Source organism: Chionomys nivalis, chromosome 22 (genome assembly GCF_950005125.1).
Source record: "Chionomys nivalis chromosome 22, mChiNiv1.1, whole genome shotgun sequence".
In the NCBI taxonomy this organism is placed as follows: domain Eukaryota; kingdom Metazoa; phylum Chordata; class Mammalia; order Rodentia; family Cricetidae; genus Chionomys; species Chionomys nivalis.
Genome location: NC_080107.1, coordinates 47,704,372 through 47,731,601, shown reverse-complemented (window position 1 = coordinate 47,731,601; position 27,230 = coordinate 47,704,372). Strand labels below are relative to the sequence as shown.

The window sequence follows — 27,230 nt, the reverse complement described above, 5'->3', positions numbered from 1 at the left end:
ACTTTAAAACAAAGCTAAACTTGCTTTGAGGATTGCCCAGCAGTTCCAGCAAGCAGGTGTTCCTCCTCTGAGGGTTTTTCAGTCTTTTCCCTCTGTAATGGAGATGGAACCCAGGGCCTCAAAAAGGTAGACAAAGGCTGTACCCCAGCTATGGCCTCAACCCTATATATTTTAACTCCATAAAGAGAAAAGAGAGGGTGCTGGAGAGATGGCTCAGCGGTTAGGAGCATTGCCTGCTCTTCCAAAGGTCCTGAGTTCAATTCCCAGCAACCATATAGTGGGCTCACAACCATCTGTAATGAGGTCTGGTGCCCTCTTCTGGCCTGCAGGCAGAATATTGCATACATAATAAATAAATAAATAAATAAATAAACAAACAAACAAATAAATTTTTAAAAAGAGAGAGAGAGAGAGCCGGGCGGCGGTGGCGCACGCCTTTAATCCCAGCACTCGGGAGGCAGAGGCAGGCTGATCTCTGTGAGTTCGAGGCCAGCCTGGTCTACAAGAGCTAGTTCCAGGACAGGAACCAAAAGCTAAGTCTCAGAGAAGCAAGTCACTGCCAAACGTGGGACCAAAATCTGTAGGGTGCTGGCCCTGCCTGTAGGAAGCCTTGGATCTGATGCTCAGCAGCATGTAAACCAAGCATGGTGGTGGATGGCTGAAATCCCAGCACTCTGGAAGTAGAGGTGGGAGGATAAAAATTTCAAGGTCATCTTTGACTACGTAGTAAGATTGAAGCTACCCTGTGCTGCATGAGACCCTGTCATACATACATACACACACACGCACACACACACACATAAGTATGCGTGCACGCGCATACACCTGCTGTTGACACATATCTTTAATCCCAGCACTGCAGAGGTAGAAGCTGGTGTTTGAGACCAAGTTGTTCTATATAGTGAATTCCAGGACTACACTATGAGAATGTCTTAAAATAAATCAATCTGCCAGGAGGGGGTGGCTCACACTTTTAATCCCAGCACTCAGAAGGCACAGGCACATGGATCTCTGTGAGTTCGCGGCCAGCCTGGTCTACAGAGCTAGTTCCAGGACAGCTAGAGCTATTATACAGAGAAACCCTGTCTCAAACAAACAAACAAACAAAAAACGAATAAATCAGTCAGTCATAAGTCTGATGGATTAGAAAACCTGCCCAAACCCTGACTAATTCTCAGGCTCCTGCCTGGCCCGAGAGCCCTTTGTAACCATGGCACTTTTCCTTGCCCTCTGCAGTATTTGATGTTCATCCAAGGCCTGGCTCAGGAAAAGCTCCTGATGGTGGAAGGGCCAAGGACATTGTCTTGAGTCTGAGCATCAAGCTTGGGGCACAGTACCAGCTCCGCCCCACAGAATCGCTCATGAATGTGAGAAAGTCCTAAGTTTCTTTTTTTTTCTTTTTTTTTTAAATATTTATTTATTTATTATGTATACAATGTTCTGTCTGCATGTGTCCCTGCAGTCTAGAATTGGCACCAGATCTCATTATGGATGGCTATGAGCCAACATGTGGTTGCTGGGAATTGAACTCAGAACCTCAGGAAGAGCAACCAGTGCTCTTATCCACTGAGCCATCTCTCCAGCCCCAAGTCCTAAGTTTCTAACCTGCAAATGGAAAACCCAATATGAATTGGGATTCAGGAGACGGCTTAGTGAATAAGGACACCTGCTGCCAAGGCCGGCGACCTGAGTTCAGTCCCCAGAATCCACATGGCAGATGGAGAGAGCTGACTCCCACAGTCTGTTCTCTGATGCCAGCACGCACACCCTGGTACGTTCACAATGAACAAACAAACACAAACAAACAAATAAACAAATAAAAAGTTTTCTAAGTTTGCAGAAGAGCAAACAGCCCCTGCTGTTCTCAGCAGCCTGCGTTAATTTCCAGAGAATAGGCTTTCAAAATGCTACTTAGTCTCTGTTATTACTACTGTTACTACTACCCATGTTTTCCTGCTGAGACAGGGTCTACGCTGTAGACAGTCCACTGTGACCTGAAGCCGCCACTACCCAGCGTCCTCCTACCTCAACCTCCCAAATTGTGCACGGCAATCCTGTGCCATTGTGCTCAACAAACAACAACGACGACACCCTGCACTGTGTGATGGGCTCACTCTGTGAAGTGCTGGGCACACAAGCATGAGGACATGCGTCCAACATCCAACAGCCGTAATTAAAAACCGAACCAACCAAACAAAAACAAAAACAGGTGTAGTGGCTCTGGTTTGTAATCTCAGCACTGGTAGTGAACACAGGAAGATCCTGGGGGGCCATGGGCCTGTCAGTGAAACCCCAGGTCACAGCGACACCCACAGTGGACAGGAGCAACTACATACACACGCACACACACACACACAGATACAAGCGTGTACTCACATACACACAAACTGCATTGTAAACACTGCCAGTATTTACGATGTTAGGCTTTTTGCTTGTTTCCTTTTAACTCACAGAGATTGGCCTGTCTCTACCTCCCGCTCTGGAGTGCTGGGATTAAAGGCGTGCGCCACCACTATGTGGCTTTTTGCTTGTTTCTTTCACCTAGGCTGGCCTCAAACTCACTTTGTAGTAGAGGATGACCTCAAATTTATCCTTCTGCCCCTTGAGTGCTGGGGTTACAAACACACAAGACCACTCATTGTATGTGGTGCTGGGGATTGACCCCCAAGGCCTCCACAGACTAGGCAAGCACTCTACCAACTGAGCCATAGCCCCAGCTCCCGAACTAGGCTCTTGACGTTTGTGAATTGTGCCCGGTCTATGCTGAAAAGTTGAGCTACTCCTCCTCTTCCCCCCTCCAGCACCAGCGCTCAGTAGATGCCCCGAGACTGGGTGGGATCTCACTGTGGGGGCCACTGCATGGGGACATCCTTGGGACGCTGTCCAGCTGGTGGGTCTGAGGCCAGCAGAATGACAGGAAGTTTGGGAAATAGCTGCCCAGAATGATCCCCTGTCCCTGAGGGCTGCCCACCCCCGACCTTCTCCCAGGAGGAAGTCAGGTTCCTAACAGGCACTGGGTGCGCTATCATCGGTCCACAGCCAACCCCAGCCTGCCCTCTTACCTTCACATAGTCGCCAGCAGCCTCCAGTTCTCCAGCAGCCCTGGAAGAAGGGAAAAGAAGTGAATATTCTCAGTGTTTCTCAGATCTCTTTTGTTTGTTTGTTTGTTTTTGTTTTTGTTTTTTGAGACAGGGTTTCTCTGTAGCTTTGGTGCCTATCCCGGAACTAGCTCTTGTAGACCAGACTGGCCTCGAACTCCCAGATCCGCCTGCCTCTGCCTCCCAAGTGCTGGGATTAAAGGCATGCGCCACCACCGCCCGGCCTTCTCAGATCTCTTTTTTTTTTTTTTTTAAATATTTATTTATTATGTATGCAATATTCTGTCTGTGTGCATGTCTGCAGGCCAGAAGAGGGCGCCAGACCTCATTACAGATGGTTGTGAGCCATCATGTGGTTGCTGGGAATTGAACTCGGGACCTTTGGAAGAGCAGGTAATGCTCTTAACCACTGAGCCATCTCTCCAGCCCCTTCTCAGATCTCTTAAGTGTCTGCCTGCCTGTTGGTCTGGGGCCTGGCCCTGTTTGGGGAGCCCAGAATGCTTATATAGGGCAGGAGGATCCGTGGCTGCTCCACCCTGCAGGCTGTGCAACCCTGCGGAGGTTCTTTCACCTCTCTGATCCTGGGTTTCTTCTCCATAGATCAGGAACAAAGACAGCCAGTGTTTAAGGGAGTTGTCTGGAGGACTCAGGGTGAGCATCCAGCTCATGACTTCTACTTTCCTGATGTCTGCTGCTTCTCCCTGTTTCCCCAACCTGATCCCTACCCTGGGGCCTAGGCTGAGGCTCAACCCCTCTCCTAGCCCTTCACTCCTTGGTCTATGTTGCCAGCATATTAGCTAGTCCCTGTACAAACCTAGCCACGGCTGGTTATAGCCCATACACACTTATTCTTGGCGGCTATTTTTCCAGGATATTGAGCAAACAACCTTCCCCTATGTGAGTCACTTTCCCCAGACACAGCTTCGTGTGTGTGTGTGTGTGTGCACGTGTGTGCACACGTACACACATGCACATACGCTTTTTTATTTTGCATTTGACTGAGATGGGGGTCTCATGTAGCCCAGACTGAACTCAAATGTGCTAGGTAGGCGTGACAGGCTTTGAATTTGCTCCTCCTGCCCCCACCTGAATGCTGGGATTACAGAGGCGCACCACCACACTCAGCCCAGCGTGGCCTAAAGAAAGTAAACCTTCCTCTAACGCAGGCCCATTCCTCACCCAGGGCCCTCGTGTTCCCTTCAGTCCTCTCCATGTCTGAGGCATCTCCATTTTGCCGCCCACAAGCAGCTGCTTGTCCTCCACTGCCTTCCCTTCTTAGGGTCCCAGCTCCCTCCTTCCTGCTGTGACGGCCAAAGGCTCAGGCCCACTTCCCACCCTTGGCCCACCAGCAGGCTATGGCCCGTTCAGCAGCCCTTGATCCACGCCACAGGCCACACCCCACCAAGCAGGAAATCCTCCCTTAGAACAGAATATGACCAAGTCTCTCCTGAAGCCAGGCCACCCCTGACTGTTTCAGTTCTGATACCAGCGACTTAGACAGCGACTAAGTAGCCAAAGCAGGTGACCCCACTCTCCAGGAGTTCCCCTCAATCACCAAGCCTCACTCAGCTGCTTAGTCTGGTCTGAATTCCTAGACTCAAGACTGCCTCAGACTCTGGAGTAGCCAAGATTAGGTGACAACTGCAGACCTGTCTAAAATCCCTTCCCTCTTCTCCAGTGCTGGGGAGGAGAGGCCTGGCTCTGCATGCTCTAGCAAGCACACTACAGCTGAACCGCGTCCTTAGCCCTATCTGCTAAAGAATAAAACGTATTCTCTCTCCACAGCAGTGCGATTTATCATCCCCAAACTCTCTGTCTCCTTGAGAATAAAGGGGGCTGTTATTATGCTAGCAAATGGCCGTGAGCCCCACCTCTGTGGCTGTGTGTGCTGGTGGTGCCCGACTGCCTACCGCACCAACACTCCTCAGCCATCCTGCCCCTCATTCAGCCCCAATGCATTGACCTTGCCAGCTCCTTCCCACCTCAGGGCCTTGGTACTTACTTGGGAGAAACTGCCTGGACCTCCCTTTTCCCAGATTTTCACAAGGCTTTTCTCTCCTCCTCTTTCTTCAGGGTTCAGTTTAAAGTCCTCAGAGAAGCCTCCCGGGGGACACCCCACTTACAGCCATCCTCCTCACCCTCCACCTCCCATCTGCCTCCACTCCCCTAATCTCGCCAACCCCCACCTGTAGCAACCATTTTGAATTTGTCTCTCAAGTAAAAATCAACAGAGACCCTATGAGGGGGTGACTGTCATTCACCAGTGAATCCCAGTCCCCAGCGAGGCTGCAGCTCAGTGGCACACATGAACAGTAAGCAGCCCCTGCCAGCAGCCATGGCGTTCAGCCATTCTCTTAGGCTGAACACTTGCTCCCAGACAATGGCCTTGGGTTTCCCACCTGCAAAATGGGAAAGAAATGTTTGCTTAAACACAAGAGCTTAACATTCCAAACAAAAGATGAGCTGAAAGAAAAAGAAGAAGAAAGAAAGAAAAGAATGACCCCCCCATCTCCTGAGAGCAAGGGCCCCATTCTAACATTCTGAAGTCCTTTAGACTTCTCCTCCTAGAATGTCCTTCCTGGCTCTAACCTGTCTCTTAAGCTGCAGCCTGCATCAGCACAGGTTTCCAAAGCCTTTTGAATGTTCCCCAGTCAATGACACTGCCAGGAGGGAGCCCCTCCTCTGTCTGCTCTGTCCCCTCTTCCCGGGTGAGGTGTCCCATCCCAACGTTTCCGGCCATTCAGGTCCGGAAATCCTCCCACTGGGAACAAATTGTCAGGGACATATTGGGATCAGCCCGGTGCTTCCTCCTGCTTCCTGTCCACTTCCTCTCGGTTCCAGGGCAGGAACACAGCCTCAAGGATGGGGTGCTGCCCTAGGGATCAGCTTACGTAGGTGGCCAGAGCCAGGGGGGTTACCCAAGGCAGAGCCCCAGGCCAAGGAGCTATGATCCCTTAACCTCCCTTGCCAGCCACAGCACCCTGTCACCCCAGTACCCGACATGACTGTAACACAGGCCAACCCCTGGTGGCCCTGTTAAAAACTGGAGCACATGCCGGGCGGCGGTGGCGCACGCCTTTAATCCCAGCACTTGGGAGGCAGAGGCAGGCGGATCTCTGTGAGTTCGAGACCAGCCTGGTCTACAAGAGCTAGTTCCAGGACAGGCTCCAAAACCACAGAGAAACCCTGTCTCGGAAAAAAAAAAAAAAAAAAAAAAAAAAAAAAAAAAAAAAAAAAAAACTGGAGCACAGCTTCCCTTGCCCCACCCTCTGGCAGCAGGGGCCCAGCCCCATCAGCCTGGAAGTCAAGGTTCCTAACACGTTGCTGGGGATGGGCTCCTCCCTGCCAGGCCCAGGCACACTCACTCCGCTGCTGCTCCAGCCAACGCCTGATAGCGAGTACCCAATCCGCAGCGACTCCTCAGGGTTGCTCTTTCTTTCTTCCTTTCTTTTTCTTTTTTCTTTTCCAATTTTGAGACAGGGTTTCTCTGTGTAACAGCCTTGGCTGTCCCAGAACTCTTTATGTAGACCAGGTTGGCCTCAAACTCAGAGATCCACCTGCCTCTGCCTCCAGAGTGCTGGGATTATAGGTGTGCGCCACCACCGCCCGGCAAGGCTCTTTCTGTTCCTGTACTTTCCCCTCCAGACATTGGCTCAGAACAATGCTGAGAAACTGACAAGCACCTGGTGTGTGTGTGTGTGTGAACGCAGGCCTATGCATACCACGGCACTGATGTGGGGATCAGAGGATAACCCGGGGTGCCAGTCTCCGCCTTCCACCTTGAGATGGGGTCTCTGTTGGCTTCCTACTGCATTTGCCATGCTAGCTGGCAGCAAGTCTCCAAGGATTCTCCTGTCCCCATCTCCCACCTTCCCATTAAGAACACAGACTGCAGATCCTCATACTTATGCGTCTGGCTGTCTCGTGGATTCTAGAGGTTTGGACTCAGGAAGGAAATGCTTTAGTGCCAGGAACCATCTTGCCAGCCCCAGCACCCAATGCTTCTCTCATGTGTGAGAAGCAAGTCCTGTACCGCTGAGCTCAGCGCCTCCTCTGGACATGCTTCCTCTCTTTCCTTGCCCTTCCTTGCTTTCCAGCTGCCATAAACTATTTCCAAAGAACCCCAGGGTCTGAAACCTCTCGGCTTTTGCACAAACGACATTCCCTCTGCTAGAGTCGTCCTGTCTACTTCCAGCCAGGGGCCAGGCTGGTTCTTCCTTGGCCTGTAGCTGTCAGTTTGCTAGGAGACTTCTAGACTCGCTCCCTCTCACTGTAACGATCCAATCCAGGAATCAAAGTGTTTGTGAAAACTCAGCTTCATGAATTAATTCATTATTTCTTACATTATATACTTCAAAGACACTTTCCTCTTAATATTAGCGGTGAAATCAATTAACAAGCAATAGTGACAACTGAGCTAAATCAGGCCCATTCATCAGCAGCATTCATTATTTAAATAACCAACCCCTTTAATTGCCTGTATTAACTGATTTGTTCTGATAACTGACACCATGCGTTGCATATACCAGCTTAACTAATTGCATTAATGAGTAGTAATTAGTACCCATTATCCTTTATTTCCCTAATGCATGCTGGAACTTTACCTTCAGGGACCTCTGGCCAGGAGTGGAAGGAAGGATGAACTTCCAGGGGAGGGGGAGGTTGTCCACCCCTCCACCAGGCATGGTTGCCCTCTCTCTGTCCCCAGGTTTGTTCCTTTGGTCCTCAGGGTCTGGTCAGGTGACCTGAGGAGAGAACTGTCCAGCTCTGCAACCTGCCTCACTCTCTCTGAGGCTGGCTTCCTCATTTTCAGAGAGTACACCATGTCTGTCCTGGAAGGCCACAGTGCTCATATGAGGATGAGGGCCGGGTCCCCTCGCCCATGTGGGCTCCAGGTTTCAATGCCGCTCTCCTGGGGGATAGAGCTTTCCTTCCATAGCCCTAATTTTTATTTTTTCTCAATAAAAACCTAGGCTGGTCTCAAACTTGCTATGTACCCAAGGCTGGCCTTGAACTCTTGATCCTCCTGCCTCTACTTCCCAAGTACTAGGTCAGATTACAGCAGGTGTTTGCTATCACATGTGGCTGTCTTGCTTTATATTTGTTTGTTTGTTTTGTTTTCTGAGACAGGGTTTCTTTGTGTAACAGCCCCGGCTGTCCTGGAACTTGCTTTGTAGACCAGGCTGGTCTCGAACTCACCTACCTCTGCTCCCAAGTGCTGGGATTAAAGGCATGCGCTACACTGCCCAGCTTTTATCTTTAGATTTTGAGACAGGGTCTCACTCTGATTCAGGCTGACCTTGAACCCATAATCTCCGCCCCCCCCCTTCTTCCCAAATGATGGGATTCCAGATGAGCAACACCTCAGCCATCTTCCTCTAAGTTTTGCTCACTCCTCAGGGAGTGACAGTGATGGTTTCTGGTGTGTGCCTTCAGTTTCAGTGTCCTAAGCAGAGAAAGCCAGGTCTCTTCTGAGACAGTGACAGCTGTGGGGACTCAGAGTCTCTACCAAGAAGTCTCTGGGATTTACTCCCTTCCCCACCCCATAGCACAGGCTGCCACTGGGTCAGCCACATCCCTGATGTCCTCCTGGCTGTGGGGAGCCATCAGGAAAAGCACTGGCCTAGGAGGATGGGCAGAGTCAAGGATGCTGAGCCTGAGCTGCTAAGGGTGGTTGGGAATCTGCTGGAGAGAGGCACAGCGAGGCCCCTAGAGGGAGGAGTGTGGGCAGTGGCTGGCTGTGGTGGCCAAAACTACACAGCTGAAGTGGCCTGCCGGCCCCAGTGTCTGTTGTGCCTCTCATATGGAGTGACACCCCTGGAAATGAGGGACTAATCCTTCCCTTCCCTGGCCTTCCAGGACAGACATGATGTACTCTCTGAAAATGAGGAAGCCAGCCTCAGATGTACTCTCTGAAACAGAAGGAAGCTGGGGAGGAGATGGGGCTAAATAGCATTTCACCCAAATGGGCAAGAGACAGGGTTGGGGAGAGGAAATGGGGAGGGGAGGGTTTGCAGAAGATCCTCGGGGATTCTGAAAGGCACCTAAGCAGGAGGTAGGAAGCTATGGGACTCAGTTTCCCCTCCTCTAACCTGAGCACCTGGCCCTTGGTCCAGGTCCAGGTCCCTACTTCCTATCTAGTTGTCACCACGCAGGAAAACTAAGGGTCAGAGGGAGGGGGACTCACTCAATGACACACATCCCTGGGTGTCTAACCCCGTCCTGCTTAGCCTTCACTCCACACAGGTCCAGCTACCTGTATAAAGGGTCCCTTAAGGGCTGGAAGCAGAGGGGAGGTCAGTATTGGGAAAAGCTCATCTTTCCTGAGACAGTCAGGTTCCCACAGCCCAAGGCATCCTGGGGTCTCAGGGACTGTGAGAAAGTCTCCACAGGAAATGAGAGCCAGCAGCAGCTGGGCCCCTTCACAAGACATGGACCAGCCACCCTGAGCCCAGGGAGGCTGCGCAGGCTAGGCCCACAGTGACCCCCCTCTCCATGGGTAATCGGGTAATAGCTACCAGATGCCTGGCAGCTGACGTCACTCTGCAGGGCCGAGAGGGTCGTGGGACTCTGGGGAGACTTGGAAATTCTTGAATCAGAATCAACATTCCAGAAGGAAATGGGGAAGGGGGGTGTCCTGGCCTGTTTGCCGTGCCTGGCACTGTGGCTTGGACAACATAGGGTGCTCTAGCTCTCTTTTAGGGTGTCATTTACCCTAGTCTCAGTGTCCTTCCAATTAGCCTTCTTGGGGTTGGATCTGGTTGTCTGGGAAGATGGCAAAGGGCATTCAAGGGAGGCACTACAGAGGACAGAGTCTAGATCCCCGCTGCAGATGTGCCCAGCCTCTGGGCTATAGTGAGGCTGAGGACAGCTATGCTTGCAGCCCAGCATGCACTGCAAACAAACACAGTCACAGTGTCAACAGGCTGGACGCAGCTCAGCGGGTAGAATGCTTGCTTAGCATGCTGGAAGCCCTGGGCTCCATCCCCACATCCCATAAGACCAGGGGTGTACTGTGCCCCTGTAATCCCAGCACTTGAGAAATAGGAGGATCAGATGTTCAAGGTCATTCTCAGTCCTGTAGTGAGTTCAAGGCCAACCTGAGCTAAATGAGACCCTGACACAGAAGGTAAATAAAAAGTTGACCATATCTGCAAGGAGAAAGATTCTCCTGAAACAAGTCAGTAAGACACCCTAAACTCATTTGCTCTGTTTTCTTCTCCCATCCTCACTTGGACGTTCTGATCTCTGCTAAAGATCAAATAGGTCAAAGGTGCCCCCATCTCAGGCCCTCTGCATATGCCACTATTCCTTCTTAGCTCACTTTTCCCCCAGTCAGTAAGTACATTCATTCTTTCTTTGTTCAATTATTTTTTCCTCCCTAACTTTCTTTTTTCTTTTTTTCTTCCCAAAATCGGGGCTTTTCTGTGTAAGCTGTCCTGGAACTCTGTAGACCAGGCTGGCCTCGGATTCAGAGACCCGCCTGCCTCTGCCTCCGGAGTGCTGGGATTAAAGGTGTGCACCACCACCACCGGCTTCTTCCTAACCTTTCTAAATGGACACCACTCATCACCTCCCCGAGACCCTCACCTCAGAGTAAATCTGTTCGCTAGTTCTTCTCTAGCTCTTCCTAGAACTCACCTGTCTGGTTTACTCGCTGGCTCTGGGATGAGGTCTCCATAGGTTCAGCTGTCTGTGCTCGCTGCTCTCTGCTCAAAGCCTAGGATGAGTGTGAAGCTCGGGTATAACTCAGGAAATAGCAAAATGAACGACACTAGTGAGTGAAGTTCTTGTGATCGCCATGCAGCCTGACTGACAGGAGCTCAGTTCCTGCGTCCCACACACTGGAGAGAGCCATGGCCACAAAGCCGTACTCGGGCCTCCACACATGCACACATTGGGACAGGCCCCACACCAACGTAATGATAAATACAAGTGTAAAAATACATATAAAAAAATAAAATCAGGCCGGGCGGTGGTGGCGCACGCCTTTAATCCCAGCACTCGGGAGGCAGAGGCAGACGGATCTCTGTGAGTTTGAGACCAGCCTGGTCTACAAGAGCTAGTTCCAGGACAGGCTCCAAAACCACAGAGAAACCCTGTCTCGAAAAACCAAAAAAAAAAAAAATAAATAAAAAAAAATAAAATCAGCCGGGCGGTGGTGGCGCATGCCTTTAATCCCAGCACTTGGGAGGCAGAGGCAGGCGGATCTCTGTGAGTTCGAGACCAGCCTGGTCTACAAGAGCTAGTTCCAGGACAGGCTCCAAAACCACAGAGAAACCCTGTCTCTGCCGGGCGGTGGTGGCGCACGCCTTTAATCCCAGCACTTGGGAGGCAGAGGCAGGCGGATCTCTGTGAGTTCGAGACCAGCCTGGTCTACAGAGCTAGTTCCAGGACAGGCTCCAAAACCACAGAGAAACCCTGTCTCGAAAAAGCAAAAAAAAAAAAAAAAAAAAGAAACCCTGTCTCGAAAAACCAAAAAAATAAATAAATAAATAAAATAAAATAAAATCAACGAACTGCTAACTCGGCTTGACTGGTGTAACCCTAAGTGCTCTTCTGGGAAATACGCCCGGATACCAGGGCACTGTGGAAAATCATTTGAAACAGTGGCAGAAAAGGCTCTGAGGCTTTCTGTGAGGGAGGGAAGTATGGCCTAGTGGTTAAGATCTTGAGCTGAGAATTGGTCTGCGAGCAAACTAACTGCAGTTCTCACAAACGCAGAACCCCAGGAGAGCCGTCTTCTCTAGGCTCTGGTCTAACCACTGGGCAAAAAAAGCAAAAGAGCTACTCACTTTCTGAGCTTTGCTAGTTGGTAAGTCATGGGACCCTGGGGCACGTGTGGGTCCCCTCCTTCTCCAGGCCTGGCCTCATCCTCTGGCACACTGATTTAGGGGTAAGGGGCAGTTGGCCCACTGTCTCATTTCCTTCGGCAGAAGGCTGTGTGGAGGATGCAGGCCAGCTGAAAGTCTCCTCTGACTCCTACCTCATCCTCCATGATCTCAGCAAAGATAGGCACCAGGAAATCCCTGCAGCCTCACCTCTTCCCCTTCCTTCCTCCTGCTCCAGGTGCACCCTGCCTTTCCAGGATGGGGGAGGGCACCATCTCCCCAGCCTCGGCTACTCTGACATTCACCAGATTGACCCCTTGGGACACTCAGGAAGGAGGCCCCATCCTGCTCACTGGCACTTTTAGCTGTCTGTCCAGCTGGGGCAGAGCTAGCCCGGACACCCACTGCTCTCCCGACTCCAAGGGACTCCTGTAACAAAATGTTCAATAGTCCCCAGAGATTGGGGCTGTTGTGGGGACACCGTGTCCTGGGGCACCAGAACAGGGTTTGATCTGGCCTGCTAACCCCATCCTGAGAACCTCTGAACACTTCAGGAGATGGGAGGCAGAGTGTTTCAAATGTTTCTGTTTGTCAGTTCTGGGAGAAGCCTGATGTCAAAGGCATCCCTGGGACAAGCCTGTGCCATAACAGCTTGGGCGGAGGTCTAGACCTTCACAAGGCTTCTGAAGACCCTTCATCAGGGCCCTGGCCCTGCCTGAGGCGAATGTGTTCCTGGAGGTTGTTAGCAAGAGCCAGGAGGTGGAGTCAAACCTAGGCAGACCAAACAGGCCAACTTTTCTGTCTTGATTTACAAGATGGGTTCTATCTCCAGGAGCTGCCCAAAGATGAGGAGAGAGAGGAGAGAGAGAGAGAGAGAGAGAGAGAGAGAGAGAGAGAGAGAGAGAGAGAGAGAGAGAGAGAGAGAGAGAGAGAGAGAGACCAGGTATACTCAGGGACAGGCAGAGAACAGTCACAGCTCAAGAGCAATCCAGATGCTGCCAGGTATGGTGGCACAGGTCTGCAAGCCCTGCCTTTGTTTCATGTGCAGGATGATCAAGAGTTTGTGCATAGCTGGACATCCTGGCACTTGCCTTTAATCCCAGTACTAAGCAGGGACAGGCAGATCTCTTTGAGTTCCAGGTTAGCCAGGGCTACACAGACTCTGTCTCAAAAAAAAAAAAAAAAGTTTGAGCACAGCCTGTGCTACATGAGACCCTGCCTCATAAAGAAAAAGAAAGAAAAGCCCCAGATGTTAAACCCATGGCAGCGTGTGTCAGCTGCCTCTGGGACGAGCATCTCCCCACTGGGCCACTCCTGCTTGTCCCCTGGCTCTCCCTAGAGTCTGTTCAGTCACTCACCTTCGGGGCCCCAGCGCAGAGCACCTTCGGCCCACTGCAGTCATCGTTTCCCCTGTCACCTCCTGCAGCCCGGGAACTGTCTCAGTCTGACACTCCCGCTAAGAGTCAGGCTGGAGCTACGGAGCTTAGTGTCGGACCCTAGGGGCAGGGCTAAACCTGAAGACCACGCCCCAGACACGCCCCTGGGCCGCTACAATCCAACCAAAAACACACCCTCCCTCTACTTGCTCCGATCTCGCTCCGCCTCCCCTCCCTGTCAATCACTGTCCCGACTGGAGAACTCGCCCCCTACCGAACACACCCCTCTGCCGCGTCCTGCCCCCCCGCTCCGGCGAACCAATCAGCGTCTCTGAGTGGGCGGAGCCAAGCTACCGGTAAACCCTCAAGCCCGGAAAGCTCACAACTTCAAGGATCTGGCTGGCTCTCCTCACCAATAAGATCCTAGCACCTTAACTGCTGAACGAAGTCGAATTTTGGAGAGGGTAGCTGGAGAAGACAGCCTAAGGCAGCGAGAGATGGTAGAAAGTCTTAATTTTATTAATCATGAAAATAGCATTTCCAGAATGTTATCTGGTGCTATTGGGCAGATTTACAAACTTCTGTTGCCAGGCTTGGAGGTGGCTCAGCGGTTTAGAATATTTGTCAATTTGGCCCACATCTTTAATCCCCGCACTTGGGAGGAGGAGGAGGCGGAGGAGGCAGGTGGATCTCTGTGAGTTCGAGGCCAGCCTGGCTACAGAGCTTCTTCTAGGACAGTCAAGGCTACACAAAGAAACCCTGTGGTGAAAAATCAAAAACTAAAGCAAACCAAAACAACAACAGGTTCCGTTTCCAGGATCCACTTGGTGGCCCACAACCGACTGTAAACACCAGACTCAGAGATCTGACGCCCTCTTCTGGCCTCCGTGGGCACTGCAAGCATGTGGTGCACAAACATACATGTAGGCAAAACATTCATACACATAAAATAAAAATACATCTTTTTAAAAATTGCCCAGTGTGGTGGCACACACCTTTAATCTCAGCACTATGGAGGCAGAGGCAGGTGGATCTCTATGAGTTTAAGGCCAGCCTGGTCTACAAAGCAAGTTCCAGGACAGCCAGCCAGGGCTATACTATGAGACCTTGTCTAAACAAGCAAACAAAATTCTGTTGCCACTGAACTGGGGGTCTGAACCTAGCTGCACCTCCACACAGGGATGCTGGATTTGGTCTCAGGGAAAGTCTGTCCAGTAAGGCCTCACACTGGCTCCAGAGTTACTTTTGTTCAACACATCTGGCTTGTTTTGTTTGACCAAGGATGCTGAAGTTTTCAAAGCTGGGGTTGAAGGGTGTGAAGTCCACAACCCTGGGGATTAGAAGGTGACCACAAGTGTGTGAAAGCCTAACCAGTGGAGAGAGGTGGAGCGCAAACCCTACATCTGTTTGACTATCTTTACAGAGTCTCGGTTTCCTTATCAAAACTGTGTGGGGCTGTGTAGCCCAGGCTACCTTTGAGCTGGTGTCTCTCCTGACTCAACCTCTAGAGGGCCGGGATTAAGGGCACCCACCACAACACTCAGCAACAGGAATTTTTAAAGTGCTCCGTGAGTGCACTCCGGAAGCAGAGGCAGAAGGATCTGAGTTCCAGATCAGCCTGGTCTACATAGTGAGTTCCAGGACAGCCCAGACTAGAGACCCTGTCTCAAAAAGAGTAAATAAAACAAAAACAAATAAACAAAAAACAATCAATCAATAAAATGTTCAATGAGTCATTGTCGATCTTATCACTATTTGTGTTTTGGGGGGAGGGCAGGTGAACAAGCCACCACATGCCTGTTCTCTCCCTCCACCATGTGGGTACTGGTGATCAGACTTGTGTCCACTTGGTGATATGCGTCTTTACCTACTGAGCCACCTTACGCGCTATATATAGCTCAATTTACAGGGTGCTAGAAGCAAATCCATTGACAAGTGACTTTCTAGACCCTGCAGGGCTTGCCATGTTGGTTCCCAGAACTAAAGGTGAAGGGCTCTGGGCATGGGATTCGGTGCCTGGCCACAGGGCCCACCTGTCTGCCAAGCTCATGCAGGAGTTCGCCCTAGGCTCTGAGTTCAAACACAGCTTCCTTGCTGACAGGAACCATGTTAAACCTGACTGGAGCGGACGACTTCCCCTCCCTGTATCAGTTTCCTAATCTGCTATAGAAACTGTGTATCTCTAGCTGGTTTTCTTTTGAGAATTAGTTACAAATGTTAACCAACAGTTCCTAGTCTGTGGTAAGCACTTGGATGTTCTGTCTCCTGCCTGTTTATGCCCCACCCCCAGTCCCCAACTCCACATAAAACCAAGGATGACCCTGAACTTCTGATCCTCTGGCTTCCACCACACCAATTTATGTGGCAGTGAGGATTGTGCTATATATATATATATATATATATATATATATATATATATTGGTTTTTCAAGACAGGGTTTCTCTGTGGTTTTGGAGCCTGTCCTGGAACTAGCTCTTTTAGACCAGGCTGGTCTCGAACTCACAGAGATCCGCCTGCCTCTGCCTCCCGAGTGCTGGGATTAAAGGCGTGCACCACCACCGCCCGGCTTGTGCTGTATATTTTTATGTCAACTTGACCTGAGCTAAAGTCATCTGAGAGGAGGGAAACTCACTTAAGAAAATGATTCCTCGCCGGGCGGTGGTGGCGCACGCCTTTAATCCCAGCACTCGGGAGGCAGAGGCAGGCGGATCTCTGTGAGTTCGAGACCAGCCTGGTCTACAAGAGCTAGTTCCAGGACAGGCTCCAAAACCACAGAGAAACCTTGTCTCGAAAAACCAAAAAAAAAAAAAAAAAAAAAAAAAAAAAAAAAAAAAAAGAAAATGATTCCTCTAATGGCGATGTTGAGCCGGGCAGTGGTGGCACAAGCTTTTAATACTGGCACTCAGGAGGCAGAGACAGGCAGATCTCACTGCATTTGAAGTCATCCTGGTCCCCAACCAAGTTACAGGACAGCCAGGGCTTCACAGAGAAACCCTGCTCCCAAACAACAGAAAACTAAAACAAAACTAACTACATAAATAAATAAAACGGGATGAACACAAGCCTGGAGGGCATTTTCTTCATTAGTGACTGATGTGTCAGAGCCCAGCCCATTATGGGCGGTGCCACCCCTGGGTGGTGGTCCTGGGTTCTATAAAAAGACTGGGCAAAACATGAGGGGCAAGTCAGTAAGCAGCACCCTCCATGGCCTCCCCATCAACTCCTGCCTCCAGGTTCCTGCCCCGTGTGAGTTCCTGTTCCGACTTCCTGACTTCCTTCGGTGATGAACAACCACGTGGAAGTGTAAGCCCAATAAACCCTTTCCTCCCCACTTTGCTTTTTGGTTACAATGTTTCATCCCGGCAATAGACTGACTAAGGCAGGGATCAGCCAGCCACAGGGCTTCCTGTGTGCTAGGTGAGCACTCTCCCGAGTGATCTCTACACTAACCTGCTGGGTCACTTACACACTTTATTTCTTTTTTTAGCTTGCTTTGTATTTTGTTCATTTTGTTTTGAGACAGGGTTTCATTCTGTAGTCCAGGCTGACCTCTAACTCACAGCAATCCTCCAGTCTCAGCTACCTCATTGCTGGAATTGCAGGATGTACCATTCCCTACACCCTAGTTTGTGTTGGAGCTGTACCAGCTAGGGATGGCTACAAACCCATCAGAGCATGTCCTGCCTTCCCTGCCCCTGTTGGCACCTACCTTTCTGGATGCTCATCCCCAGGAATTTGTTCCTCCTTTGTGTCTACTGTGGGGTCCTTAGGTTTCCTCATAGGGTCTACCTCTACTACTGAAGGTGTGGGTCCCACTCCTGGGGTGTCCTCCAGCGGGGCATCCGTTTCCTCCACTGCCTCTTTGGCTGCCTCTAAACCGGGTGGGTCTGGCAGCCCTCGAGATACCAGTTGGGACTCAAGGCTGACCTCTTGGGCCTTCTGGGCAGCCTGTTGCTTCTGAGCCTTCTTGATGTTAGAGCGAGGCATGGTACCCATGTGGCTGTACATATCACTGGAACGAGCATAAGCAGGAGGACTCTTGGGGACTGTCACCATGTCATCCTGTGTGGCTTCAAAGGTGTCAGGCTCCAGATGAGAGCGGATACTAATGGAGGCTGAAGACCGTCTCAGAGAAAAGGACCGAGGGAGATTGGAAAGACTCCCAAGGCCTTTGAACTTGAAGAACTCTGGCAAGAGAGGAAGAGAGGAAAAAGAATTAATGACAATGTCAACAGGAATGTAGTAACAATAAAAATCAACACAGGTCCACTAAGTGAGGGTATAAATAAAGTTCAGCATGTCAAGACCAGTTCCTCACTCTACTCATTCTCTCTCTCTCTCTCTCTCTCTCTCTCTCTCTCTCTCTCTCTCTCTCTCTCTCTCTCCCTCCCTCCCCCCCCCTCGCTTTCCCTCTGCCCTTCCCCTCTGTTTTTGTTCTTGTTTTTCAAGGCAGGGTTTCTCTGTGTAGCTCTGGCTGTTCTGGAACTCGCTTTGTAGACCAGGCTGGCCTTGAACTCACAGAGATCCACCTGTCTGCTTCTTGAGTGCTGTGATTGATGGCATGTGCCACCACTGTTTGAGGATATAATTTTTTAATACAATTTTTTGTTGTTTGTTTGCTTTTGCTTTTTTGAGACAGGGTTTCTCTGTACATCACTCCTGACTGTCCTGTCCTGGAACTCACTATGTAGACAAGACTGGCCTCGAACTCATAGAGATCTGCCTGCTTCTGCCTCCCAAGTGCTAGGATTAAAGGCGTGCGCCACCACCGCTCAGCTTTAACACATTTTTTTTAAAAAAAGAAATCTGTTTAGGGCTGGAGAGATGGCTCAATGGTTAAGAGTTATTGGCTGCTTTTCCAAAGGTCCTGAGTTCAATTCCCAGGCACCACATGGTAGCTCATAACCATCTGTAATGAGGTCAGGTGCCCTCTTCTGGCCTGCAGGCATACATGGAGGCAGAATGTTGTATACATAATAAATAAATAAATCTTAAAAAAAAAGAAATCTGTTTTAAAAAATAAGACAGAGAAGGATAAAAGAAGACACCTGATGTTGTACCCGAACATATTCATGTACACACATGCAGACCTTTTAAATAATATGCTTCATGTGCTGTCTGGCATACAAAATATCCTCGAAGAGATATCAAAAATTGAGACGACAATGATGACCAAAAATGCTTCTCACTTTGTCAAACACAGTGTGTGAATTCTTAGCATATGAATAACATCCTGCTTTTCACTTAGTGAAAACTCACATTTTCAGAGGAGTGCAATCCCATAGCATGTCCCAGAGCCTGGACCAGAGAGAGAGAATGAGAAAGAGAAAGAGAGACAGAGAGCTGTGTAAGGAGCGGTGTCCTCGGCAGCCTCTGGCACCTGGGTAGAAAGGAGATGTGTGTCAGCCAGCCGAGAAGTGCTGGGCCGTCTGTGGGAGCGTGTTTTCTCCTCCCTGTGGGCTGAGCCCACGTTCCAAACTCCACAGGCAGGGCTCCGTGCTAGCATCTTCCAACAGGGTCGGAAGTGTATGCACCAGATCCCTCCTCCCTGCATCTACCCCAGGCTGTGGGACTGTCCCTTCTCACAGTGTCACCTTCTGACTTCCTCCCGATGAGGTAAGCACAAGGGGGAAACACTGCCGTTCCATTTCCCTGGCCAACTTTGCATTCTCTGCATCATACACCCCTGACCGAATATAAGCAGCGTGCCCACATTTGACAGGGACAGAATCCGTGACCCAGAGAGGGGACAGGGTTTGCCTACAGTCACACAGTAAGACTGGGACTGAGCCTGGGTGGAAGGAAGCTCAGGGCTCAGGACCTCAGAATTTTTTCCTGCCCATTCCCCCACGCCCCCCACCCCCGTCCCAGTTCAGACAGTGCTGGCTCGTGCCCTGCTTCTAGAAAAGGTGGACCTGGGACAGAGATTTCACTAGTATTTAGCAGATGGTCCACTGATTGCCTCCTTTCTCAGTATTACAGGTTTTGTTCGTTTTGTGTGTTTGTATGAGACACTGTCCTCTCTGTAACCTGGTCTGGTCTGTTCATGAGCCTCCTGCCTTTGTCTTCTGAGTGCTAGGATTACAGATGTGTGTATGTCCATCTGTGAGATACATCCCAGCATGTGCGCACTCCCCCACACACAGAGAGAGAGAGAGAGAGAGAGAGAGAGGGAGGGAGGGAGGGAGGGAGGGAGGGAGGGAGGGAGGGAGGGAGGGAGGGAGGGAGAGCGCTGGAAGGTCAGAGGTTTCAGAACACAGGAGAAGTTTGCCCCCCCCCCCCCGAAATGAATGGACCCGGGCAGTGCACAGTGCAAGGGTGTAGTTCGCTCAGGAACCTGGCTGTAGTAGCTCCCAGCCTCACTGCTGGTGGAGACATATGACAGCATCTGTAGTCCCCAGATCCACTAGCTCCCCAGAGATCTCCCTGGATCTATGTTGAGCTGGACTCCAGACACGGGTTTGTGGGAGTCTCAAGGTCAGAGAGAGGCCAGGATGGCACAGAAGATATAAATGCTGAGGGGTTGGTTGTAGCAAGAGGGAAGCGGGGGGGGGGGGGGGGGGGGGGGAGGGGGGATGGAAAGGCAGATACAGACAGATACCCTGTACCACACCATGGGTGGGCAGTAACACTCCGGGGGGGGGGGAGAGAGAGAGAGAGAGAGAGGAGAGAGAGAGAGAGAGAGAGAGAAACAAGTAGACAATGGTGAGAAGCAGATGTAGAGAGGCCAAGCTGGACGGACTGCGGGAAGGTAGACAGTCTGTACTCACTGAACTTTCTGCTGGTTTTCTTGGGCATCTCCGTCATGTTGGCGAGTTGTGCAAAGTCCCCTGGCTTGCTAGCATGTGGCTACTCCAGGCTCAAGACATATAGGTTGAAGGGCCTCCCCCACACCCCTTCCCCTTTCTCTTGCCCTCTCAACTTGCTTCCTCTGTGTATTTTTAAACCTAGCGAACTCCCACAGCCCCACCCTCCCACCCTCCCCACGGGGGCGGGGGCTGGAGATGTGGGCCTCCTCAGTCCAGCCCCTGAGGGCCTCCTCAGCCAGCAGCAGGGGCAGGGGGCACACCACCAAACCCATGGGACCCAGAAGGCCAGAGAACAAACCGCAGGCTCTGGGAACAGAGCCACTAGGCTGGGGCCACAGGGGACCTGCCCACAGCTGTCGGGGCCTGGCTCACCGGATGCCAGGCAAGGAGACAGGCCCAGGGTTGGGTAGCTTATACTGAGCGCAGTACCTAGGAGATGGACTGGCGGTGATAGAGAGGAGAATGCTGGACGTGGGCTTGGGTCACCCAGGCCCAAATTCAACTTCTGATTGGCTACTTTGTCACTGTGTGATCACAGGCGAGATGATTCACCTGCTTGAGCTTCGTCATTTTCCTCTCGGTGAGCAGGTTTCTCATGGCAGCCAGAACACCAGACAGAGCCAAGCATGAAGTCACCTGCTCAGGCATGATTGTCCCCGTCCAAGCTAGCAAAGACATGTGAGGACAGGTCCTTCCATATCCTTTGGACAGAGATAGGAACTGAGGCACAGAGAGGCAAGGGGATTTCACAGGTCACAGAGAGAGCTGGTGGCAAAGACAGGGCCATTAGACCTTCCAATAGTATACAGGCTGGTGCCCTGCAAGCACAAATGCATGTGTGTATGTGTGTTATATATGAGTGTGTGCGTGTGTGTATGTATATGCATATATGAGTGTGTATGTGTGTATGTATGTGAATGTGTGTATGAGTATTGTATGAGAGTACAAATATGAGTGTGTGTATATGAGTGTATAAATATGTGTGTATGAGTGTATAAATATATATGTGTATGTATGTATATATGAGTGTATGTGTATGTATATGAACATGTGTATATGAGTGTTGTATGAGCGTATAAATATATGAGTGTGTGTCATGTGTGTGTTTCTGTGTGTATGAGTGTATAAATGTATGAGTGTGGGTCTGTGTGTGTGTCTGTGTGTTCTGTGCCCATACAGAACAGACATAAGGAAATGAAACCCCATGTATAGCTATAGAGAAGGGTGGTAGCCCATGTTGGAACTGGAGAGCCACAAGGTCTAACCCACTTCTGAGTGACATTGCCTCTCTAGCCTTTGGACAACAGAGACAGTGCACGATAGGCAGCCATCCTCTGGAGACTTCACTTCCCTCGCTCTTTCTTCTTCTATGCTTGGGAGGGAACTCTGTCCTTCACACACTAGGCCAGAGCAGCCTCACTGAGCTGCTCTCCCACCAGTCCAGAGTGGACATTTTTGCTGTTGCTTTGAGATATAAATCTGACATAGCCCAGGTTGCCCTCCAATTGGAGATCTTTCTATCTCAGCTTCCAAGTCCTGAAATTACATGTGTGCAACCAGCCTGCCTGGCCCCATCTGTGTGAGATGTAGTCCAGGACAGCGGGTCCCACCCTGCATCCTCCATCAAAGTCTTGTCCCCAAAGTCAAGTCACTTGGGGCTGGAAGTTGCCAGTCCAACAACAGAGCCCTGGGAGCTGCCTTCCAGGCCTGCAGCTCCTCAGCTTCCTGTCAGCTGCAGAAAGAGAGGTCAGAGGTCAGTCTGATCCTTGACGGGGTGGAGGACCCCAAAGTCCTGAAAGAGAAAGAGATCCAGCCCTACAAGGTTCTGGCTGCAGGGTCCTATTTATGGATGCCTACACAGACCACTGCTCACCGGCCAAGGAGGAAATTTCTAGACCTTTATCTCAGTTTCTTTCTTTCTTTCTTTCTTTCTTTCTTTCTTTCTTTCTTTCTTTCTTTCTTTCTTTCTCTTTGTTTTTTGAGACAGGGTTTCTCAGTAGTTATGGAGCCTGTCCTGGAACTCTCTCTGTAGACCAGGCTGGCCTCGAACTCACAGAGATCCCCTGCCTCTGCCTCCCGAGTGCTGGAATTAAAGGCATGCTCCACCACCACCCAGGCTCAGCTACTTTCTGTTGCTGTGACAAACACCATGACCAAGGTACTTAGAAAAGTTTACTGGGATTTACCAGACAGTGGTGGCACACACCTTTAATCCCAGCAATCGGGAGGCAAAGTCAGGTGGATCTCTGTGAGTCCAGGGCCAGCCTGGTGTACAGAGGGAGTTCCAGGACAACCAGGGGTACACAGAGAAACCCTGTCTCGAAAAACAAAACAAAACAAACAAAAGTTTATTGGGACTCATGATTCCAGAGCAGACTTCTGGGGTGACCCCTTTCCTCTCCAAGTTACCATCAGGAAATAGGGAGGGGTCTACACCCCGGAAAGAGCTGAGAGTCTTCCAGTGGAAGGCAAAGTAATAGTCTCTCCTGGCTGCTTGCCTGGGAGACAGTTACAACCCAGGCTGTGGCATCAGTTGGCCAAACCAGTGCTGGCTTTCTGGCCAAACCAGCTCTCCAACTGCTGTGTATTGCGCTTCTCTGGGACTCAGTTTCCTTACCTATGAAATGGGAGTCACAGTAACTCCTACTTCATGGGAGAGATCTCTGGCCTGCACACGGTGGTCCTCAGCAAGCCCTGGCGCTGTGGCTGAAGAGTGGCCACATGGACAAGGAGTACAACAGGCCAGGCCAGCCAACAGCGGTGGGTCGGTAGGCCTGTGGTATGAGAGAGACCTGGGAAGCTGGATCTTGGAGTGTCTGTTGCCATGGCATAGATGCCTCGTCAGAGCCAGGCTTGCCGTTGGCCCCGGCGCCAGGATAGTTGCTGGTGTCCCTGGGAATGAATGGGGCTCAGTGTGGTGAGGAAGCTGTGCTCAGAGCCCCCTTTGTGCTGCTTTAAGTGGCCGTTGGTAGTGTGGCGCGGAGACCTGCTGGCTGGCGGCTGTCCTGCTGTCCCTTCACAGCCTGTGCTGGAGGTTCAAGCAGGCAGCCCTCTGCTGGAGCCCTGACCACAGACCCTAGTGCTTTCCCTCCTCCAGAGTGAGGACTTTGGTCTAGGCTTGACCTGCACTGCCAGGCCATGCTTCTCTCCCTCCAATCCCTTAGTCCTTTGATTCCTTCAAGTCCCTCCAGTGCAGGGCTGAGCTAACGCTACCCCACTGCTTCTTGGAAAAGGAACGGTTCTTCCTGGTCCATACTGACCCTGCTCTGGGGCTATACTGTAGATGCTTGCTTAGTGCAGTCTGGTGTGTTCCTCCCAGATACTAAAGGCAGTGTAAAACTGAAAAGAAAGAAAATGAGAAAAAGAAAAAGCAGCCAGTGGGAGAGGCGCACACCTTTAACCCACCCCTGGCACTCGGGAGGCAGAGGTAGGCAGATCTCTCTGAGTTTGAGGCCAGCCTGGTCTACAGAGTAAGTTTCTGGACAGCTAGAGCTACACAGAGAAATCCTGTCACAAAAAAAAAATCAAACAAAGCGAAAAATCAGAATTAACAAAGCCAAAAGCACTGTAGCAGAGACCTAGGTTTGAACCCCAGCTTCACAGCTCTTCAGTTGTGGGGCCCTAGCCAGGCTACTGAGCCTCCTTCTTCATCACCTGGATCCAGTCATAGCGTGTCAACACAAGGCCAGGCAGAGACAGCGAAACCAGTGTGAGCAGAACTTCCACGGTCGGATGGGGCCCTGGGTATCACACTGCTCTCTGTTCTGCATCCTCAACGAGTGAGTAAACCCCAGCTTGCAGCTCCCATCTCATGAGGCTGCTTTCACGCCTCTCCTCAGACCCTTGCCCTATCCGAGCTTGGGAGAGGAAAACGGGGTCCAGGCATTTTAGGCCGTGTGCTATTGCTGTGAAGAGATGCCATGACCAAAGCAATCCTTAAGAAAGAAAACATGTAGTTACGGGCTTGCCTACACTTTCTGAGGCTTAGTCTGTTATCATCATAGCAGGGAGCGCACGGCACTAGGGCAGGCGCTGAGAGCTACGTTCTGATCTGTAGACAGCAGACGGAAAGGGACTGGGCCTGGCTTGGACTTTGAAAACCGCAAAACCCACCCCCAGTAACACACTTCCTCCAACAAGGCCACGCCCACCCCATTAAGGCCACACCTCCTAATCCTGCTAATCCTTTCAAACACTCTCTGGTGATTAAGTATTTAAATATTTGGAGGCCATTCTCATTCAAACCACTACATCTGGTTGGTAAAGTCAAAATGGAGTTCAGCTAGTGGCCACGCCTCTAATCCCAGCATTCTGGAGGCAGAGGCAGGTGGACCTCAGTGAATCCAAGGCCAGACTGGAAAAGTGTTTATTACAGGCTCTTTATTATTTATTTATTTAGAGACAGGGTTTCTCGGAGGAACAGTCCTGGCTGTCTTGGAACTCGCTTTGTAGACCAGACTGGCCTCAAACTCACAAAGATCCACCTGCCCCTACCTCACAAATGCTGGGATTAAAAATATTCACCACTACTGCCTGGCTTTTTTTTTTTTTTTTCGTTCTTGCTATGAAGCTCTGGCTGGCCTGGAACTCACTGTGTAGATCAGGCTGGCCTCAAACTCAGAGATTCACCTGCCTCTGCTTCCTGAGTGCTGGGATTAAAGGTGTGTGTCACTGTGTGGCTTTATTTTTTTATTTTTTAGACAAGGTCTCACAGAGTTCTAAACTGGACTTGAACTTGCTCTTTAGTCCAGACAAGCCCTGAACTTTCAACCTTCCTGTTTCAATGTCTTTAGTAGCTGGGATTCCAGTCCACCAGGCCTGGCTCCCTTAGTTATTAAATGGCCGCAAAAGGGACTCTCTTGGGTTGTCATCACCCAGTCAGTCAGCAGGTCTCCAATGAGGTTGCGTCACATGATGGGGCATGGTGGTTCTGGCAATCCACAGAAAACAGGCAGTATTTGAAGCCTGCAAATCAGAAGTCAAGATGGATTGAAAATGGCTAGCTTCTCCCACTGCCCTCCTGTATTTCCCAGTCGTGAAGGGCCGAGGCTCCTGACCTGGGCAGCCTTCCAGAGCCTCTGGCCATTCTTACATCCCGAGGAGGGCTGAGGGCCCTCGATTCTGAGGGGGAAGTGACTGGAAGACATTAGGGCTCTTGTTGGGGGCAGAGGTGACAACATCACAGGAAACCCTGCTGAAGCCTCTCTACCCACAGGATGTGACTTAGGGAGGGTTCATGACAAACAGGCACCAGCCTACAGCCTGAAAATCTGATAGCAGCACCCACATGAACCCATGACAGCCTTTCCCTCAGAGCCACCATTACCTACCACCATCTCCCATGATTACCAAGGCAAGTGAGACTGTACCCAAGTTTTACCCTGGTTTCGCTCTGAACCTAGGTTGGGAGGGACATTGACATAAGTAACTGCTTTGAGTTTATGCCAAACTTACCTGTTTCAAAACCAGCTTGGCCTCTTAGGGCTGTGTGACCATGGCCTAGCAATCTGGCTTCTGTGTGTCAGGGTCCTCATGTGTACAGTGGAGGCAAGAGTAGGGGCCTCTGCCTACGACTGACAACAGAAATAACTCCCATACAGGGCTGTGTGGGGCTTAGCCACTTATTTTCTTTCTATAATTGTAATTACTGAAATTACTCTCTCTCACACACCAGAATTCTCCCCTCCCCACTTCTTGCTTCACGTAAGCCATGGAGCCACGAAGGAAGGCTCCTTGTCATTCGCTGACACGCGGCTTGATTTCCTGAAGCCCCGGCTGGCCCGATGGAGTGCCTTGAAAGGCCTCCCTGGCAGGACCCTTCTCACAAAAGGTACTCCTGGGACACCAGGGTCACCAAAACCATTCCTTCTTCCGATAAGCTTCAAGTCCAGCCAGTGCCGGATAAAACTGGAAAGCAATGCTCATCATAGTGATGTCTGGAGACTGTAGGAAGGGGGTTGCCTAGAGTCTAAGGGTCAGCACAGACTACTCAGTGAGCACCAGACCAGCCAGGACTGTATAGCATGACCCTGTGTCAATCAAACAAAACAAGAGGTGGAAGCAAACCGAAAGGCTTCCTGCAGCCAGCCCTGGGGAGTGGGGTGCTATGGGGAACCACAGCTCTGAAGGCAGGAGGGCTTGGGAAACCGGTGAACAGAAAGCAGCTTCCAGGGCCACAGCCCAGGAGGTAAAAGCTGGAAGGATCCTGAATGTCACACTCAGAATTTCGAGACTGTAGAAGGAGACAATAACAGACTTCAGAATGATCTGGAGCACGTTGGAGCGGGGCAGGTGGAGAAGCCAGGCTGGGTGAAGCGGGACTAGAGGTCCATCTTTGGGAGGAAGGGAGAAAACACTGCTTTGCTGGCTTGCATCTGGAGTCTCCTGAGAACAAGAAGATGATGGTGGAGGAGGGTCGGACTGGGTGGGTCCTAGGGTGATCAGTGGGTACCGGCCTGCATAAGAACCTCTTTGTAGCTAAAGCCAGCCTTGCCACTGCGGGCTTCAGCAGACAACCTCTGGTAATGGGTTAGTAAATCTTGGTCACAGGATTGGTTCAGGAGTCAACTGGAACACCAGCATTTATTTCTCTCTCTCTCTCGCTCTCGCTCTCTTTATTTTTCGAGACAGGGTTTCTCTGTAGCTTTGGAGCCTGTCCTGGAACTAGCTCTTGTAGACCAGGCTGGCCTCGAACTCATAGAGATCCACCTGCCTCTGCCTCCCGAGTGCTGGGATTAAAGGCTTGCACCACCACCGCCCGGTTACGCCCAGCATTTCTAAAGCACGCGGGAGTGCAGGAACAATGTTAACTATTTTTGCGATGACCAACCCAAGACAGACAAGTTCTGGCGCAGCTCCGTGAAGGAGGACCTTGGGCCTCATCCCTGCCTCCCTGACAACACAAGATCCAGGGTATAGGCCTGAGCGTTCCTCGCTCTCCGCCTTCAGTGTCGCCGCGCCCCCTGGCGGCCATCAGTTGCCATGTCAACGGCGGGTGGCTGAGACGACGGAAGGTGGCAGCGGGGGCAGTTCTCTCTTCCCCGGGACTCAGGCCGCTCCCTCAGCACTTCCCGCCTTCGCCTCACCGGGAGCACACTCAGCCCAGGAAGAAGGGGC

General features: G+C 51.0%; 1 protein-coding gene across 2 annotated transcripts in view; it reads right to left on the bottom strand.

Moving 5' to 3' along the window:
• Sh2d3c (SH2 domain containing 3C) overlaps nucleotides 1-20,188 on the bottom strand; it is a 35,177-nt gene extending 14,989 nt beyond the window's left edge. The window contains exons 1-3 of one of the 2 annotated variants that reach the window (XM_057755413.1): nucleotides 20,076-20,188; nucleotides 17,015-17,492; nucleotides 3,063-3,102 (exon numbers count right to left, since the gene is read on the bottom strand). In XM_057755413.1, coding sequence (XP_057611396.1) covers nucleotides 3,063-3,102; nucleotides 17,015-17,492; nucleotides 20,076-20,112 — 555 coding nt within the window. In that variant the 5' untranslated portion in view covers nucleotides 20,113-20,188. Of the gene's footprint in view, nucleotides 1-3,062; nucleotides 3,103-13,287; nucleotides 13,380-17,014; nucleotides 17,493-20,075 lie in introns of those variants that run through there. The other variant, XM_057755414.1, reaches the window with a different exon arrangement.
• Between the last annotated feature and the right edge of the window lie 7,042 nt (nucleotides 20,189-27,230).